Here is a 21,125-nt window from a genome sequence, read left to right as displayed (position 1 = left end):
CTGAAACTTGTACTTTCAGCATTTTAACTGGAACAAAATTATGTATTTTTTCAAGCAGAGACGATTACTATAATGCCTTATTTTCAGGCTATTCATATCATTTGTAAGGTTAGATAAAACAATGCAGCAGGGATCACAACAAGACTACTACAGAAACAACAATCAAATATTGTAAATCATTACACTTACATGCACATAAATGCAAAGCAGACTTTAAAACGCACCTTTTTATTGATAAATTTCTATATGCCCTGCAATCCCTACAGAGATACTACCAATGCCCATATTCCAAAACATACACTGTGATGACAAGGAAAATAAAATCATAGTGTTTGATTCATATAGTAATGATCTACCAAACAACTTTAGAGATGCACCATAAATGTTTATTTCTGAAGACAGTATATAATTAACATGTACTAGTGCTGCTCTTGAACCAGTTCACATTGACTGCTATTAAATGGTACCAGTCAGAGGAACTGAGGATGTAAAAACTTGTCCATTTGAAAATAAATACCATATATAGTCGAGTATAAGCCGACCCGAATATAAGCTGAGGTACCTAATTTTACCTACAAAAACTGGAAAAACGTATTGACTCGAGTATAAGCCTAGGGTGGGAAATGCAGCAGCTACTGGTAAGTTTCAATAATCAAAATAAATACCAATAAAATTACCGTACATTGATTGAGGCTTTAGTAGCTTAAATGGTTTTGAGTATTTATTTCAAAGAAAAACAGTAAACTAGCTCTGTAAGTGGAGAAGAGGGCCAACAAAAACAATATGGTATCTCGCGTGTGTGCATCTCTCTCTCGTGTGTATGTGTCTCTCACTCTCTCTCCCTATTCCTCCCGTGGGATCAGAAATACCCACTAAATCTCCATCTTTTCCTGTACCCTTGATAAGCTAGAAACATTTCCACACATTGCCTGTTGTCTATCAGGGCAAAAAAACTCTATTCCACATGAAAGCCTTTGCAACCACATGGCGGTACGGGGTTGGCGGGTAGGAGGTGTCTCTCCTGGGTTTTTCCTCTATCTGTGAGTCCTGTTTTAAAGTGCAAAATTGACATATGCAATATGCAAGTGACACTTCCCAACACATAAGGACAATCAAAAGTCCATGCTATATTTCTCTTTTACTTACTGCTCCTTTTAACCTGGGTAACAAATTGCCAAACATCCCAGTACAACCAAAAGCAAGAGGGGGAATATATCAGAAGATGCACTCACATAATCTGAGGCCTGGAACTTGGCCACGTGCCGTCTGGATTTCTTGTCTCCATAATCACAGTCTAAAGAACAGAGAGAAAAGAGACAATTAGCAAAGCTGATGTGGTTGAAATGTTGTGTTCTGAAGCAATCCACTCTCTGTATTCATCTGGACCCACATCCTAACTTATTCAGCAACTTAAAAATGGAAAACAAATTCTTAAAAAAATGTTGAGTGTCTTCTGTTACACAATAAACACACTAGTACGATACAGAAGATAAATGCAATCCAAAGTCGTCACTGAAAAACTGGGTCTTATAAATAACATATGCAATGGTGCCCTTAACAGTATGAGATCAAATGTATTCTAATACAATTAACATAAACTGACACTTGATTTGTATTAAGAAACACACTCCTTTTTACTAAAGCCCCTCTCAAGTTACACAACATCTCCAGAGTTTTCAATCATAGCCTTTCTTCACTTACACAATCTTGGTGAGTTGGAGGCTGCTGCATAGCACACATGACCAGGTTGATTTTGTCTAGATGACTTGCAGACTGATCTAACAGGTGTAACTTTGTCTTTTAAGTCGTAGTGGTGGGTTTGTGTGTATGTATAAACTATATAAACTAACAACTAATGAGTGTTTATCCAGAAGTAAAACGCATAGAATGCAATCTACAGGAAATAAAGAATGAGGGGGGTGAAAACACACAAACAGAAGAGAGCCTCGTCTGTGTGTGATATCTCAAATCTGATGTACCACAACAGAACTGAGCAAAGAAAATAAAACAGCAGAAATTAAGGCTGAATTCAGTATACCTGTAGATGTTTTTGTACAAGGACCGGCACAGCCAGCAGCATGTTATTTGCAGTCAGAATGTGAAAGCTAGGAATACTCTGGAAATGTGCAACGGTACTGAAAACTCAGCATGGAGTCATGTAATTTGTCCTCAATTATAATCCAACGTGAATTCGCAACCTCAGCTGTCAAGTTTGACATCACCTCTGACTAGAAGCTGTGTAATGTGCCACCAGCTTAATGCGTTCTTTCCTGTGAGAGCAATGCTTCTGCTTTTTTTTTTTTTTGAATGCCTCACAGCTCCATTAGCATCTGGGGTTCCTCCACAAAATCCAAATTTCTCCTACTTCCCAAAGATGTCCATGCTAGATATCCTGGAACAGGATAATTGAGAATGTCTTTGGGCATTTGTGTTTGACTGTACCCTGTGATCATTTGTCATGCCATTAAGTGTTAAGAGTATGCCTTATCGCCAGTACTGCTTGGGTGTCCCCTGGCTCAAACCAGCCTGCACTCTCAGAAAACAGTGGTGACATAAAAATCTAGCCTGTAAACACCTAAATGCTAGGTGAAGAAGTTAAGGAGTTAAAAGAAATTCTTGGACATGAATTTGGTTTGCTGTGCTATTTTGTCAAATCAAACAATAATTCAATAATTTTAAATCTATAAAAAAAAAATCAATATTTTAAAAATCAATAAAAAATCATTACTCATTCCATTCCTTCTACTTCTACTAAGTCATGAAACGAGGGAAAAAGTAATTACTCTAAAGCAACAGAAAATATTTGCTTGAGTACACTTAACACAAGACTTGGTGGTTGTTGTTGCATAAAATCACAATAATATTAAAGACCTGCAACTTGTGAAGAAGACAGATTAGTAGCTTCTGAAAGCGAAAGCTAAATTTGAGTCTAAACGCTTACAGTCCACATTGTTTTTCAGACAAACACAAATAAATATGACATTTAACACTCAGACAAACAGAAACACTGTGAAACATTTACACCTTCAGGACAGCATTACTTTATCTTTTGATGTACTAATAAACAATTAACTATTTAAATCAAAAGTTTTTTGAGAATTGTTTTTCAAAAAAGATCCGAACATTTTCTAATTTGTCTTGGTATGTAATATTTGTTTTGTTATAAAATAACATCTTGCCCAATCACTGTCATTTCTACAGAACAGACATAAAGCTCTGCTCTTACAAGGGATTATGTCATGTAATCTCATATTTCTTACTTCACACTATGCCTACAGAAAGTTTACACATCATTTCACAATCTTCACATCTTTTGGAATAACAGCCACAAGCCACAACACATCAAAACAGTGTTTTACCTGTATATTATTCATTGTGACACACAAAGGTTCAAGTAGAAAAATAAATGTTTAACATTCTGAAAAACTGCCAAAATAAAAAATGCAAGCAAGCATCCTTTAATTATAAGCAATAAACTCCTATTCCTGCATGTTTTTTGGTAAGTAGTACATTTCCAAGCAAAGTATGTGCTTTGAGCCAGTGGACACCCCAGCAGTCCTGACCATAAGGCAGACTCTAACAATGGCACGATAAATGAGATTTGTGGAAAAGCCATCAGCAGACAGATTAAAGAAATTTAAAATACATTATAATTTTCTTGTAGAAGTCAATAAAACATGTCATTAGGAAACAAGAAATATGTGACAATACAAATAAATATATTGCTAAGTAAATGCTGTCCTTCCAAAATGAAAGGCTGAGCAAGAAGGACACTGACCCAAGACTCTACCAAAATAAATGGACGTTTAGTGGGCCTTTATGTCAAATGAGCAACTCTCAACAATATCCTAAGCTATTCAATAATACTGAGCTCTATCAGAAGACTTCAAAACTAAAGGTTTCTCAAAAAAATAAATAAATAAATAAAATAAACCTCTGTGGCATATTCTAATCAACACAGTAGAGATTCTAATATGAAGTGGGAAAAATATGATCTTTACACTCTAAATACAGAACATCAGGTTTAGCAAAATCCCAAAACTACACATCCCACATAACATCATCTTAATTATAAGCCACAGTATATGCTGCATTCTCTTAAGAGGGGTTTTCTCTTTGCCAGTGATTGAGGTATCTGTCAGGATACAAAGAATGTGCCACACACAGCTTCTAGCAAAAACGATGTCTTCTGTAAGAGAGCTGTAGCTTTCCCCAACCCCAAAACAAATATTTCCCAACATGAGCAAAAGGGTAAATATACTGAATATATGAGCTCCAGAAAAAAATGGAAAGGGATCATGATTAAACCACTCCAGCAAAAAAATTGCAATAGGAAAAAGAAGTTTACTCTTCAGCATGGGAATGAGGGCATGGACTTAAGAGAAAATATTAAAAACTAAGTGTTCTTGAGTGGTCCCATCAGAGCTACAAGTTGAAAACAACTGAAAAATATGAAAGTATGCAGTGTATCAATGTCTCTCATACAGTTTGACTTGCACAGGCAGAAAAGGAAAACAACACAAAACAAGGTGTGCTGGTGACTACAAAATTACATCTGCAATTCAACTAGGAGTGCTTTCATGAAATATTAACTCAGACCTGTTCATGTTTATCTAATCAATTTTCTTAACTGTTCCCCTTTTTATTGATGTTCTGAAATTTGAAGCCATGTTTAACATTTTGTGAGCTAAATAAAGACTGGGTAATTCAAAATTATTTTTTGCCATGGCTTAAAATAAGCCAAAATATAATGGCATCAATACTAAAAAAATATGAAAAAAGTTAGACAAGTCCTGTTCACAACTAAGTCACAGTTCAGGTTTAATAAGTGATAATGATCATAAAACTGTGCCACTGCATTTTCAGCATATTAAAAAAGGTGAGTCACTGTACACAAAAGTAAATAAAACAAATATTTAATACAGCAGCATACAAATAACTATAATCAAACTTGGAGAAGGACTAAGAGTTTTAAAGTCTCAATCCAACAAACAGATACGGTAGGCGGCCTTATGTCTGCAACACCACAAAATGTAAAAAGCAGGTTGTATAAAATACTCAAATAATCAGCTACTTGAAAGCATCTAAGCAGTTCAGCTTCACTGTGCCACAAGAGTTGTTTGTCCAAAAACAAAAAGGGTGACGTGCTGGCGCATGAGTAACAGCAAGTTAAAAAAATTTTACAACTGGTCTGCCATCCACTGTACTGGCCCAATGCTTGATCGCTGTCAAATAAGATGAATGAACTATCTGTACTTATAGCAGGCCATGAAGCATACAAGGTCAATGGCATTTTGTGTTTTACGGAGAGCTGTTTCCAATTGCCTTTGGATCGTGTAGGTCACCGTACTCACCAACACTTTGATTTTTTTTTTTTCCCCCACTGCAATTTGAATGAAAGGCCTGCACTACTAAGGGTAATAATGCCCTGACTGACTATTTGTCAATTGCCATTTTCTTGCCATTATCATTGGAATTTACAACATTCTACAGTGTAATATTGTCCAGGTAGTACTTCAGAGGGTGTAGTAACACAGTCTGTTCCGTCTCTGCTTTAAGAAATGGGGACACCTGTACAAACTGCTTCAACTTGTAAGACTTAATTTACTTTAATTGCTACAGAACATCTGTAGGTTGTAACCTATGAGTTGTTCCCTGAAGAAGGCCCATTTGTAAAGTTCCTATTTTTTAGTTTTTGCCAACCTAAACTTTTAATTAAAAACTCTAAATGTTTACTGATTACATTTTCACCATTTTAGGTTATTCATTGCATTTCAACTGATTAAATTTGAAGAAAAACTTGAGGTATTGTAAAACGTTTGACCAATAGTGTACTTTGGTATTCTTTCACATCCGACATGTTAAATTAATGTGTGGCTCTAAAATGGAGCAGTGCAAATGAAGCTAGGTGTGCGCAAGAGTGTGCATTAAAATAGGCTGGTATTCGAGATGTGCTTCCGGTCTTGGGTCTGATACTGTTAGAAAAGCATTTGGCTCCCAAAAACCCAAGATTGCATTAGCTGACTGCTATAAACAGGCAGACATGTTTATTATCTTAATGCCCAAGCATATCCAATTAATACAGTATATAGAAACAGAAACCAAAGACCACTCCATTACCAGATGCAGAGTCGAGGGAGCCTATCCTAATAGCACTGGGTAAAAGAAAGGAATATATGCACACATTCACTCCCATTCAAATCAATGATACAATTTATTTTACAATGTTTCAATCCCATTCAAATCAATGATACAATTTATTTTACAACGTAATTTAAACTGTAATGAAATGTAGTCAACAAGAGAAAACTGAGCACATACTTTGTTTTTTTTTTTCCTCTGAAAAATAACAAATACAGTGGTTTTGAAAATCAATACCTTTAAATGTTTAAAGAAAACATTCAGTTGTTCCAGAAAATGAGAACAGACTTGAAAAACTGAAGTAAATATCCATGCATTCAGTTATCTATCCATTTTCAAACCTGCATAACCCACTTCAGGATCACAGGGGTTGTAAATAGATCCTTTCCCAGTAGCAACGGACTTAAGACTGCTACTATCTTTGCATAGGGCTCCAATCCATTAAAAAGCAGACTCACATTTTCAGGACCCACCTAACCTAATATGTGTCCATGATAATGAACCTAAGAAGAAACTCAGCACAACCACAAAATGACAGAGACGGTGACAAGACCAGGATTCAAACTAAAGCTCCCAGAGCTGTGGCTAACCACTGCACTACTGCAGTATGTGTTACTTTATTTATTAAAAAAAAAAATAAAGCACTTAAAAATAGTAAAACACAGGTTTTAATCTCATGTTTTTAACTTAGTAAACAAGCAGATTATTACATTTCCTAACACTTTGATAAAATATTGTTACACAATGTTTTTGTTCTTCTGCTTATGCTAACAAAACAGTCATGGCCCTTCCTTATGAGTGATGAGGCCCATCTTCTTCCAATATTCCATAACCATTCTATTACTGTCTAGTTGTAAACTTTTAATGATGCAAACTATTCATATCTTCTATAAAAGGACATGCAGTTGTGTTTGAAAGTTTGCAAACCCTTTAGAATTTTCTATATTTCTAAGTAAATACATCATCAAGATTTCCACTCAAGTCCTAAAAGTAGATAAAGAGAAACCAGTTAAACAAATGAGACAAAAATATTATACTTGGTCATTTATTTATTAAGGAAAATGATCGAATATTACATATTTGTGAGTGGCAAAAGTATGTAAACCTTTGCTTTCAGTATCTGCCGTGACCCCCCTTTGCAGCAATAACTGCAACTAAACATTTCCGGTAACTGTTGATCAGTCCTGCACACCGGCTTGGAGTAATTTTAGCCCATTCCTCCTTACAGAACAGCTTCAACTCTGGGATGTTGGTGGGTTTCCTCACATTAACTGCTCGGTTCAGGTCCTTCCACAACATTTCTAATGGATTAAGATCAGGACTTTGACTTGGCCATTCCAAAACATTAACTTTATTCTTCTTTAACCATTCTTTGGTAGAACGACTTGTGTGCTTAGGGTCGTTGTCTTGCTGCACGACCCACCTTCTCTTGAGATTCAGTTCATGGACAGATGTCCTGACATTTTCCTTTAGAATTCATTGTTCCGTCAATGAAGGCAAGCCGTCCTGGCCCAGATGCAGCAAAATAGGCCCGAACCATGATACTACCATCACGTTTCACAGATGGGATAAGGTTCTTACGCTGGAATGCAGTGTTTTCCTTTCTCCAAACATAACGCTTTTCATTTAAACCAAAAAGTTCTATTTTGGTCTCCTCCGTCCACAAAACATTCTTCCAATAGCCTTCTGGTTTGTCCACGTGATCTTTAGCAAACTGCAGACGAGCAGCAATGTTTTTTTTTTGGAGTGCAGTGACTTTCTCCTTGCAACCCTGCCATGCACACCATTGTTGTTCAGTGGACTCATGAACATGAACTTTAGTCAATGTGATAGAGGCCTTCAGTTGCTTAGAAGTTACCCTGGGGTCCTTTGTGACCTCGACGACTATTACACGCCTTGCTTTGTTGGTCGGCCACTCCTGGGGAGGGTAACAATTGTCTTAAATTTCCTCCATTTGTACACAATCTGTCTGACTATGGATTGGTGGAGTCCAAACTCTTTATAGAGATGTTTTTGTAACCTTTTCCAGCCTGATGAGCATCAACAACTCTTTTTCTGAGGTCCTCAGAAATCTCCTTTGTTTGTGCCATGATACACTTCCACAAACATGCGTTGTGAAGAGCAGACTTTGATAGATCCCTGTTCTTTAAATAACACAGGGTGCCCACTCACACCTGATTGTCATCCCATTGATTGAAAACACCTGACTCTAATTTCACCTTCAAACTGCTAATCCTAGAGGTTCACATACTTTTGCCACTCACAAATATGTAATATTCGATCATTTTCCTCAATAAATAAATGACCAAGTATAACATTGTTGTCGCATTTGTTTAACTGGTTTCTCTTTATCTACTTTTAGGACTTGAGTGAAAATCTGATGATGTTTTAGGTCATATTTATGCAGAAATATAGAAAATTCTAAAGGGTTCACAAAATTTCAAGCACAACTGTATATTCAGTAAATGCGCACATTAATTTGTAAAACTGCTCTCTAGCTGAAGCTTATCTCATAGCAGGACCAAGTAATGCACGTCTGTTTTCCCAGACTTTCAGTAAAACTACTCTCTTTATAAAGTAGGAAAGCTTACAAAAAATCTGCAGTTCAATTCATCTTTATCTACACATTTAGGTCAACTGCAGAAACTGTGGGATAATAGTCACTGAAGCATCCTGAAACAAGTTGTACCATGCTACAAAACTGCATTTTAAACATAGGGAATTGATACACGTTTCCTTCACAATATATACTGTATTATAATAGTTTTAAAAATTAAACAGAAAACTACAAGTGGAATGATAGGAATCTGAGCTTTTAAGACAGATAATGAAAAAAGTTGTATGTGGAAATCTGCTGAACAATGAAATAGAACTAGTATCAAATACTAAAGAGTCTTTAGCTATATTGTGCACATTTTTGTTGGAAAAAAGAGTTCTCCCATTTATTTTGCAGATTTAAAAATGAAACCAATAACTTACAATTTGCAATTTTTAGCTATAGACTGAAACAGAAACCAACTTTTGATCAATTTCTAGTATGGTTAAATGGTTAAAAAATCTAATTACACCTACAAATAATATTTTGGAGTCATTCCTGTATAAAACATTTGTATTTTTTCTCATTGGCTTAATTTAATTGTAATTCAAGGATAGACATGTAAATGTCAAAAAGAAGACAGACTGATCACAGGAGCTGTGATACTAATCGTGCGTCTCACCATGCCAGAGCTGAGTCCTGCATCCAAGACAGTTAGCTGCATATTCCGCAGACGTTCACAGCTGGTGTCAGAACTTTTCATCCAAAGTCTGGTTTCAGCACAATCAAGGATACCAAGCTGGAGTCTCATAAACTTCTGGATAGTATCTGAAGAGAGAGAGAAAAAAGGTCAAGAAGTAGCTAGAAAGTGACAAGCTTATCATAGAACAGGGCATGAAACAGATGTACTTATGCAACTCTGTGGTTTTACAAAGAAAAATAAAACATACATAAAAAATAACAAATCCTGCTCCCACCCCAGAGATATATCTCAGATATTATATTATTAGTATATTAGTCATGTCCTATTTCATGACACAGCAGTAATAAAACAACATCACAAATCTAAGTAATGTACAACAGCATCAGATACTATATTAACAAAGGTTACCAACAAATTGACATACCTATGGTGTCAACTCGGCTGAACTGGGCCAAAATAGGGCTTTCCATATCAGTGTGAAGGCACAGGAAAATTTCAACAGGGTAAACTTCAACCTTGAGGGTGCTGGGCAGATCCACAACCTAGTTATGAAATGACACAATCATGTAAAATATAACTTTGGATGTAGTATTAATTTAATGAACAGCCAGTATTCACCTACTGCTTTTAATTTTTATGGGCATTTACATTTAAAAAATATATATGAATTCATTTTAATTAATAATTTAAAGCAAAGAGAACTAACAATCAACTCACCATGATTAACTGGCACGTGACAAAATAGATATGATCCTACATATGTGCACACAAGAAGCACATCTTCAGGATACTAGGAAGATTTATGCTCATATACAGTAATCCCTCCTCCATCGCGGGGGTTGCGTTCCAGAGCCACCCGCGAAATAAGAAAATCCGCGAAGTAGAAACCATATGTTTATATGGTTATTTTTATATTGTCATGCTTGGGTCACAGATTTGCGCAGAAACACAGGAGGTTGTAGAGAGACAGGAACGTTATTCAAACACTGCAAACAAACATTTGTCTCTTTTTCAAAAGTTTAAACTGTGCTCCATGACAAGACAGAGATCACATCTCACAATTAAAAGAATGCAAACATATCTTCCTCTTCAAAGGAGTGCGTGTCAGGAGCAGATCATGTCACAGAGATAGAGAAAAGCAAACAAATCAATAGGGCTGTATGCGAAGCACAAAGCTGTTGAAGGCGGCAGCTCACACCCCCTCCGTGAGAGAGAGAGAGAGAGAGAGAGAGAGATTAGGAGCACACGCTGATATAGCGCATTGCCACACCTACATAGAAAAAAAAAGGCAGTGTGCTCCGTGGTTACCCTCTCATGTTAGCATATCAATATCTCTTGTACCAATAGCGCGAGTTTTCCTTATTCGACTTATACAACCAACATTATAAAATGCCAGAAATTATATGGTAAAATCAAGTCCCGACTTATCCATGGGGGGAACTTATCCGCGAGTATATACGGTAATATAATTGCAGGGCCTGGCCTAGAAGTAATCTGAATTTTTAATTTCTTATTTTTCCTTCAGCAGTTATGGCTCTGCAATAATGATGATGAGGATAAAACAATAATTAAAATAAAAAAAAACTTACTCTAATATATTTAAAACCCTTAATTATAAGTTCTGTAAACATTTTGTTTATTATGTTCCACAGAGAAGTGTCAAATTGTCTTGTGTAGAATGTGTAATACGTACTAGTAAAAAAAAATTTTTAGTGCCTTTTCCTATGACTGGAAAAGGAAGAGAGATTTTGGCATGTATCTTTTTTTATTTTTCACTGTATTGTTAGTATAATACACATTTTTGAAGATTATCAGTCTAAAATGCATGTGCAATATCTAAGTTTATTTATTGTTCGTTTAATTATTTTATTATTTTGCATAATAAGGATATTTTTGAATTACTTCAGTTAATTTAAATGGTCCTTATGAAAAGTTAATAAATATCACAGTAGAGCTATGCACTGTTATACAATGAAATTGTGCCTACATAAGTACTTAAACTGGATTCAGTCTGAAAACTGTACATACATTGATTATACCGTGTACAGTATATCATAACCATAGTAATTTTTTTTATATTGTGATATACATTTTTGGCTACACTGCCCACCTCTACTTACAGTTATTAAGTAAAACAGTTGATAGGAAATTCCACCCACAGATAACTAATAAGGGAACTATGTTAAAATTAAAATTACAAAAATAAGTGGAAAGGTGATAAAAAGGGAGTTGTAGAACTAAGTTGTCTAACAACAGGCTGTTAATTTTATTAATAATTAAACTGTATTATACATCCAAGAAGAAAAACAAATTCCAGCAGACAACCAATAGAAAAGAAAAGGATTCCAGCCACTCACGCTAGACGATGCAGAAAGACCTGGTATAAGACAGTTTGTTTTTCAAGCAAAAATCAATACGTGCCGTGCCCTTCGAGCTTTTAAGTATGCGAAGCACCGTGCAGCATGTCGTTTCAGGAAGCAGCTGCACAAAAGATAGCAACGTGAAGATAATCTTTCAGCATTTTTAGACGAGCGTCCATATCGTCTAGGTGTGCGAACAGCCCCCCTGCTCAATCCCCCTACGTCAGGATCAGAGAAAGTCAGAGCAAGAGAAAGAGAAAAGTAAGCTGGGTAGCTTCTCAGCCATCTGCCAATAGCGTCCCTTGTATGAAATCAACTGGGCAAACCAACTGAGGAAGCACGTACCAGAAATTAAAAGACCCATTGTCCGCAGAAACCCGCGAAGCAGCAAAAAATCCGCGATATATATTTAAATATGCTTACATATAAAATCCGCGATGGAGTGAAGCCGCGAAAGGCGAAGCACGATATAGCGAGGGATTACTGTAGTGCTTAAGTTCTTAAAGTATGGGTTGCAGATTGCCGCCTTTTGGATAGCACAGGGTCACAATTATATTCAATGGGAGACAGTTACATACGGTTTATGAAGTGTCTCGTGATGGGTTGTCGCAGGCAGTTTAAGCAGTTTATATTTCTCCACTATGATGTCCGGCAGTGATTTTCCAAGAGGGACCCTTATAACTGTCAGTGGTGATTTTTGAACTATGACCCACCCCGCAAAAAATAAAGTTTAGAATATATGATATAGTGTATTAACCATCCATGCAAATTGCACAAACCCAGGAGGATCAAGGTAGGTACACCCAGTGATCTGATCTGAAAATTTCAATGATGCTACACTGCCTCACATTAACAGCAAATTGATTGTTATAAAATGCCTTACCTTACGCTCCAGGGCTGGATGATCAGGCAACATGCCATACCAGGACAGAAGTTTGTGCCAAGCCTCAGCAGGAACAAATATGAAGTCTTCGTTTTCAACTAGCCGTTCCTTCAGACGGTAAGACTCCAAATCTGCAGATAAAGGACACCAATATGAGAGAATATCCCGCATCATTGTTTACACTCCAGACAACATATTTTTATCTTAGAAAACTGAATAACTAAAATCAATCCCTAAATAGACACATCTCTCAGCAGCTTTAAACCACAACTCATTCAGATAAATTTATTCAAACTTTTCCATAGCCAATTCCTGCCTTGCCATCAATGCTGCTGGAATAGAATAGACTCCCGGATCCAATACTTCCCAAAATCTGCTCACCCCTCCAGAGTGACCTGAAATTCAATTCAGCAGATTTATGAATGTTATACTAAAAATGGTACGATAACTCCTGCCAATGCATCAAGAGTGTTTTACAGTATCTTCCCTGAGTGACTCCATTTCTCTCCTGCTAATTTTCTTTCCAATTCATTAGTCCAGATGAACAAAAACAATACTAAAAACTCGTACAGGCTTTATGCAAAAAGTTAAATAGCAATACAGGAAAAAAAAAGAATCAAACTGAGGAAAGAAAAAGAAAATACCAGTCAAATCAAAGTAGGCATGCTGATAATGGTATAAGCTGTTTGGCAAATACAATGCAGATTATTTGTGATAACGAGTTACCATATGAATGTTTTTTCCCTAGAAATTATGATGCCGAGCCTGATAAAAAGAACAGAAACAATTTTTATGTAGATAAAAATTTTAAACATGTAGGAGGATTACATTTTAATGATGTAACTATGTAGTACTAGGGTGTTGTACCATGTTAGCCATTATGAATGTAGTGAAAAGTCAAGCAAAATGACACCTTTTATTGGCTAACTAAAAAGATTACAATATGCAAGCTTTCGAGGCAATTCAGGCCCTTTCTTCAGACAAGATGTAATCTATGATGTAACTATGTAAATAGATTGTATAGCACTGCACAGTGAGGCATGAAATAAAAATGAAAAAAGACCCACACTATTGTTACCACAAGCACTTCTTCCATGAAAATCTTGTCAGCCAATTGTTAATCTGCTCTGAAAAATGAAAAGCCAACAGTCTCTTGGATGTTTCTGTTTCCTCAAAGATTTGTTTTTCTATCATAACTTGCATCAATTTAAGATTTTGGATCATGCTGTTAATTTGTACCATCCCTGCTGTGTTTTGTACTTACTGTGTATTGCCTCTTCAAACTGATAAAGGTTTTGCGCTGAACTGTGTAATTATTCAGAAAAGACCAATATATATAATCATTGCTGATGATCCTACCTTCAAAGAGCTCTGTGTTGTCAATCTGTCCAGGAAATGAAGTGGAATTCTGGTCTCCACTTTTGACAAATTCCTTCCATTGACTAAACCAGCGCCTCTCCAGGAGGTACCTCAAGGATGGGAAGAAAGAAAGAGTGACATAAAATATAACAAGTATTGATGGAAACATTCCACAACAGAGATTCTGCAGCCAATAAACCTAACATTTTTAACCCACTTAATCCATCAGGGTCAGTGGGTGCTAAAGCAATAAAGCAGCAGGCCTGGGCACAAGGCAGGAAAAAGACCAGGGGCCTCATGCATAATGCCATGCGTAGAATTCATACTAAATCATGGTGTATGGAAAAAAAGTCGAAATACGCATACGCACAAAAAATTCAGATGCAAAAAACTGTGCATAAGCCAACTTCCACACACTTCCGGTACATAAATTCCGGTCTGCGTGAAATGTAATGCTCATGCACGCGCCTGCCGCCCCTCCCAGACTCCTCCCAGAATTACGCCTCTTTGAGCATGCAAATCAATTAAAATATTCCCTTAAGTTTAGTGTTCTGTGAAAAGACAATGGCAAAAGTACAGGGGGAAAAAAGAAGAATATCAGCGAATATCAAGTGTAGGCAAGGAAAAATGTACTATTTGTTGGTTTAAGCAGTTATATAAACAACAAAAGGAAGTTGATTGAAAATTAAAGTTCAGAAAGTCGCACAGTGCCCGAAATAAGAATAAGAAGTGGTCAGATATCAAAGTTGCCGAGAAAAGGCAAGTCGTAGCCCACCGCCTTGAGTGTCATATGGAAGCTTATTAGGGTATAGAAAAAAGAAAAAAAAATAGGGACAGAGTGGGGGAAAAAAAAGATTGAAACATCAACTTTAATCTCGAAATTTCCACTTTAATCACATAGTTTACTTTGTCATTAAAGTACAACGTCATAAACTCAATCTTAAAATCTTTTGATTTAATAGTTTCTCAAATCCCATCATAACTAAAGTAGTACATTAAATGCTTCATATTCTAAGTGTTCTTCAATGTGCTCAGTGTGTGTGAATCACGATTTGCTTCTTAAACGGCTTTCTCTTACGCCGACAGGACACAGAATACATTACATTCATGATATTACAGGTCTCTGAACCATATATACAGTGGGTATAAAAAAGAATCACCCCCTTCAAAATATTCCCATTTTTTTTGCTTTACAGCCTTAAATGAAAACACACAAACCAATATTTTTTCCAGCTTTACTTACTCAATGCAATCTATAACATCCAAGTGAAAGAGATCACAACTACAGTTCAGAAGAATTTTAAAAAATAAAAAATACTGAGATTAATAAAAGATCACTCCCCTCCTAAACAATATTTGTCAACTCAATCAGGTGCAAGTTACCACCATTTCCATTGCAGACCATGGTTACTGGCTTCCACCTGTGATTAACTGCAATCAGTGTGATTAGTGAAGTATAAAAACAGCTGTTCCTGGAGCATTCCCTTGCTTGGTAGTGCAACTGACAGCAAACAACTGACTATGGGTGGCAAGCCACTTTCAAAACATCTCAGGGATTGAGTTGTGGACAGACATAAGGCAGGAGATGGATACAAAAAAATCTCAAAGGCTTTATCAATCCCAAGGAGCACAGTAAAGTCCATAATAAAGAAGTGTCAAGTGTTTGATACTACTAGGACCCTCCCTGGATCCGGCTGTCCCGCCAAACTGGATGGAAGAGCAAGGAGGAAACTAGTAAGAGAGGCTACTAAGAGGCCAATGGCCACTTTGAAGGAGTTACAGGATTTTATGACAAAGAGTGGTCATTGTATGCATGTGACAACAATTTTACAAGTGCTCCACAATTGTGGCTTGTTCAGGAGTGTCACAAGGAAAAAGCCACTTCTCAAGAAAGGCCACATTAAGGCTCATTTGAGCTTTGCCAGAATGCACCTTGAAGATTCTGAAGCCAAGTGGAAAAATGTTCTATGGTCAGATGAGACCAAAATCGAACTATTTGGCCTCAATACCAAATGGTACACCTGGCAGAAATCCAATGCAGCTCACCATCCATAACACACCATACCTACAGTAAAGCATGGCAGTGACAGCATCCTCTTGTGGGGATGTTTCTCTGCCGCAGGGCCTGGGACTCTTGTTAGGGTTGAAGGAAAAATGGATGGGGCAAAATACCATCAAATTCTTCAGGAAAACCTGCTACCCTCTGTCAGAAAGTTGAAGACGGGCAGAATGTTCACCTTTCAACACAACAACGACCCGAAGCACACAGCAAAATTGACTACACAGTGGCTGAAGGAGAAAAAAGTGAATGTCCTTGTGTGGCGCAGTCAGAGCCCAGACCTAAATCCCATGGAAAGATTTGAAGATAGCAGTCCACCACCACTCACCATCAAATTTGACCGAACTTGAACTGTTCTGTAAAGAGGAGGGGGCTAATATTGCTCAATCTAGATGTGCAAAGCTGATAGGGAAGTATCCCAACAGATGCTGTCATTAAAGCAAAAGGTGGTTCAACAAAATATTGACATTGGGGGGTGATCCTTTATTAATCTCAGTATATCTTGTTTTTGATTTTTTATAATTTTTCTGAACTGTAGCTGTGATATTTTTCTCTTGGATGTTATAGGTTGCATTGAGTAAGCACAGCTGGGAAAAAATATTTTTTGTGTGTATTTTCATTTAAGGGTATAAAGAAAAAAAAATGGGAATATTTCGAAGGGGGTGATTCTATACCCACTGTACTTGATATCATTTTCATGATGAAGTGAATTAAAGCATGTATTAAACATGGGGCCACAGTGGCACAATGGTAGCGACGAGCTGGCGCCCCGTCTACAGATTGTTCTTGCCTTCTGCAAGATGCTTGCTGCGCCGTGCACGACCCTCGATGAAATAATTTACTGCAGCATTGCGGTCTCTTTTCTTTCAAACGCACTAACCCCCAATTCCTGTCCTTCCTTTTCTTTTTTCAAGTAAGCAATCATCACACAATCAGCTCTTTAATAAATGTCAAGTAATCTGTAAGCTTAGAATCCCGATTCTTCAAAATTTTTAAGGAACACTGAATTATCTTTGTAGTACATGTTTAATTGTTCCATCCATCTACTCATCCAGGGTTGCGCCAGTCTCAGCAAGCATACAGCGCAAGGCAGGAACAATCCCTGAACAGGGCACCATTTCATCACTACCGCTGTCCACCGTCTCCACACGTTTAATAACAGTATACATTATTTAATTGAAGTTAAAACATTTTCTGTATAATGTAATATATATACTTTACTGTATTTCATCTGAAAAATGATATCCAGAGCTCCAAGAAGATAGCACCTGGAAATCTAAATCGACTTAGAAGCCAGTCGTCGTCATCATCATCTGTAAATACATGCTTCTTCTACTGAATTCCTTTATTGTTATTGCATGGTGCAATGAGATTCAATATGCAAATCCTCCATAAACTTATCTAAATCTATATATATATATATATATATATATATATATATATATATATATATATATATATATAATCCTAAGCCTAAAAGTCCAACTATTTTCTGCAACAATTTTATGTAACACTTTTTTGTCACACTTTAAATCTGGCTTATTTTAAAACCTACATAAATATGTTTAGGATCATTCTTTTAAGAATTTATCGAACTTTAATGTGATGTTGTTAGATTTTCAGATTCTTATTCCATTTTTAAATTATAAACTAAAATATCAAGAAAGTTGTGGTTTTTATTTTTGATCGAGTAAACTTTCTTTCACAGGAACAAACCAATACATTAAAAATTATCTATTCATAACACCAATGTTTGTATGTAGGTGATTTAGTTAGCTGAAGGTTGAGTTACGATGACCCACTGCATACCACTTTAGCTTTCATATGATTTTTCCTGTTATTTAAATGAGTCATTTTTTAAAAAAAGTTTTTTTTTTTTATCTATAAGAATGTCAGTTAAAATGAATGGATCGTTTATTTAGTCTCATAAATACTCATTGAGCATAGTGGACCTCAGTTTAACAGGAATACTCCAATCGGTAAGAGAGTAAATATTTTATTCTCATTTCATGATTTTTACTCCTTTAAATAATAAATTTTTCTTTTATATATTTATAGAATTTCGTGATTTTAACTCCAATATAATTAATAAATAATTTTCTTTTGTACATTTACATTTTTTTTACTAATATTCTGGCCGCAACTGGTGTTTGGGCACCAAAGGCGCCAGGGGGGCTTGCCCCCCTAGTTTTCCTGTAAAATGGTAAAACAACAACAAAAACAACAATAATAATAATAATAACAATAATACAATAAAAAAATAATGAAAAATATACAATATGAAAGCATAAGTGGCTCAGGTTGTGCAATATTACAACAGTAAGGCAAGTTTACAGTGAGGTAATTGTACTTATAAGTATAAACAGTTCTACTGGGAGAACTTGATGGACTGATTGATTGCATTTATATCTGTTTCTAAACCACAAGGTTCTAGCAGGAAAGGCTCTGAAGTGTTTGGGGAAGTTCAAATAGACTTTGCCCATGGCTGAGGTAGTGTGTGCTAGAAGCTGTACCCCGAGAATTCTCTCTGTTCTTGACACAATCTGCGGTAGAGCTTTCCGATCAGCTGCTGTAGAGCTGTGATTCCACACTCAGATACATTAGAGCTGTGATTCCACACTCAGATACATTGGGTTAAAATGCTAAGTGGTGCACTGCGAGTAACAATGCTAAAGTGGCTATAGTATTTGGAAGAGTTTGGCCATTCCGTGCACCATTATATGATTATAGGTTTATTACAATCAGATGCCTTAAACTAAAAAACGATATGTGGTTAATGTCAGTGTTTTTGATAAAGCCACATCAGGGATGTGAATCTAAAAAATAAAGGGAAGTCACCCATGAACAGTAGCACTACTTTGATGCTGGGTGCCACCAGTTGGCAAAACCGAGCCGAAAAACTTCTGTACACTACGGTTTGAGCTGCCGTGAGAATGTGAGTTGCTTTATACCAAGTTTAGTTTTTATACATCATGATGTGAGCGTGGGAACGGGCATACACAACATTTTTGTGCATATGCACGGTTTATACATGAGGCCCCTGGACATGTCACAGTCCACTACAGGGCCCAATCATTGACACAACATTCATGCTCAAATGCAAACAATATAGAGTCTGGTTACACAGATTATCTTTTTATTTATTTATTTATTTATTTAAATTGTAATGTGCAGATGTGAAAACCAAGAAATAGTGTGGCACTCATCATTACCTGTCACAATTCTACTCTTTTTGGAACTAAGCTTCTTGCACAACACCAGCAGACTTGACTCTTTTTTCTTACATATCACACATTTTAAATCACTTTTGTTTAATTGAAGACTGATAGCTATATTGTAAGTGTACTCCACCTCACACTTTACAGCACTGTCTGCTTTGTGCAAGCATATACACATGCATGTGTGATGTCACTACTCATTTGGGACTTCAGCTAGATTTGCCACCCTGCATGCACTTAAAAAACAAATGCATGAAGTACTTTAACAGACCATTATAAGAGTATTACTTTGTTGTTCTGTATATATTCATTTATTTTGTGTCATCACTGCTGGATAAGATATGTTATGCTCCTCATAATGTAGCGTCATTCAGGTAGTGACAGAAGCAGCCCCTCAAGTATAGAACACTAACCCCTTACCCCTTATATCACAGACTTTGTATGTTTGATGTGCAAAGATGGAAGAAATATGTTCGGCAGATTAACTCGTGGGTCATGTACAATATTCTTCTGTCCTGAAACCAATTTCCTTTGAGGTGGGCAGTCCTATATCACATAATGTGAAGAAAACAACAGTACTTTGGAGTATCCATGCCGCAGAATGAATAAAATTGCAACCACCTTCAGATCGCCACATATATTCCAGTTGCATCTTGAGTACTGAATGTGTTTCATCAGCAGCTGCATGTTCTCATATGTTTCCTTCATATGAACGGCATGTCTGACAGTTATGGAAGGGTAGATATTGCCATTGTGCAGCAAAACTGCCTTCAAACTTAACAATGATGAGTCTGTTGGATCATGTTCACAACCAAGAGCAGAAAGCAATCCATCGATGTCACTGAAAAAGGTCAGACTGTCAACTTGTCAGAAGAATTTTGTCAAATCTTCAGCAGAAAAACAGTGAAATTTTTTTTTACCCAGTGGCAACAGATTCTATCCTTGCAACCTTGATCTAAGCAATTCTGCCTGACTCTTTGATATATCCAAATCTTTGGCGAGATCATTGAGCTCTGCCTGAGAAATGAAATGAGATTTTCTTGCAGTATTTTAGCTAAGTGAATCTCCAACATAAAATACATTGGTTATGGCTATATAATATAACATAATGATTTTGACCTAAGAAGATCATGAGCTACTTCCAGGCAGCTAAACCGGAGCACGCAGGACTACACAAAACACTCCCATTTGAAAATTTTGTAATTTATACTACAAAATTTGCAGTTTCTCAAAAACTGTGAGTCAAGGGAAAATTTTAAAGTCATTACTGTGATTGGCATCACAAAATCTATCTGGCACACAAGAAATTATGAAGGAAGCAAAAACCCTGTAAACCAGTTTCAACAGGAACTTGAAGTGACTCCTCAAGCAAGGTATTTCAGTAAGCCGAGTCATTTTATTGGCAAGTACTTTTTTAAACAGATACATATAAATTCACTGTGGTGTAGTTGTCAAGTAGTGTGGTATAGTGGGAAAGGCATTTGCTCTTAAACCAAAAGTCAGCAATTCTGTTCCTACTTCCAGCTTACTGTGTGATGCTGAGCAAAAGACGTCCTGTCCTGTGTTCCAAAAGTAAAAATTTAATTTACTGTATGTCGCAGTTTTAAGCTGCTTTCCATAAAGCTGCCAAGTGAAACACAGTAGTGATCATACAAATTTCAGTCTGAAAAATGTACCTTGAGATGCACATGGTTTCCCTCTTAGGTTCTGCCAGGCCGTTTTCTTTTTATTTTTTTTAACAGGGCAAATTTTGTGAGTTTGTGCATTGATAAGATTGTATTTTTACTGCTATTACTGCATTTACAATTGTGTTCTTTTGACTTTTCAATTATTTTTAAACCTGTTTGTGTCATTACTTCTATTGCT

General features: G+C 36.4%; 1 protein-coding gene across 1 annotated transcript in view; it reads right to left on the bottom strand.

The window, feature by feature from the left end:
• The window catches only part of usp11 (ubiquitin specific peptidase 11), a 128,878-nt gene that overhangs the window by 46,617 nt on the left and 61,136 nt on the right, over nt 1-21,125 (bottom strand). Inside the window, exons 2-6 of the mRNA XM_028813329.2 lie at nt 13,983-14,092; nt 12,624-12,754; nt 9,805-9,922; nt 9,360-9,505; nt 1,233-1,294 (exon numbers count right to left, since the gene is read on the bottom strand). Of these exons, the coding sequence (XP_028669162.2) occupies nt 1,233-1,294; nt 9,360-9,505; nt 9,805-9,922; nt 12,624-12,754; nt 13,983-14,092 (567 nt within the window). The remainder of the gene's footprint in view (nt 1-1,232; nt 1,295-9,359; nt 9,506-9,804; nt 9,923-12,623; nt 12,755-13,982; nt 14,093-21,125) is intronic.

The sequence above is a fragment of the Erpetoichthys calabaricus genome, chromosome 11, assembly GCF_900747795.2.
Source record: "Erpetoichthys calabaricus chromosome 11, fErpCal1.3, whole genome shotgun sequence".
Classification (NCBI taxonomy): Eukaryota; Metazoa; Chordata; class Cladistia; order Polypteriformes; family Polypteridae; genus Erpetoichthys; species Erpetoichthys calabaricus.
This window is presented reverse-complemented; position numbering and strand designations above follow the sequence as displayed.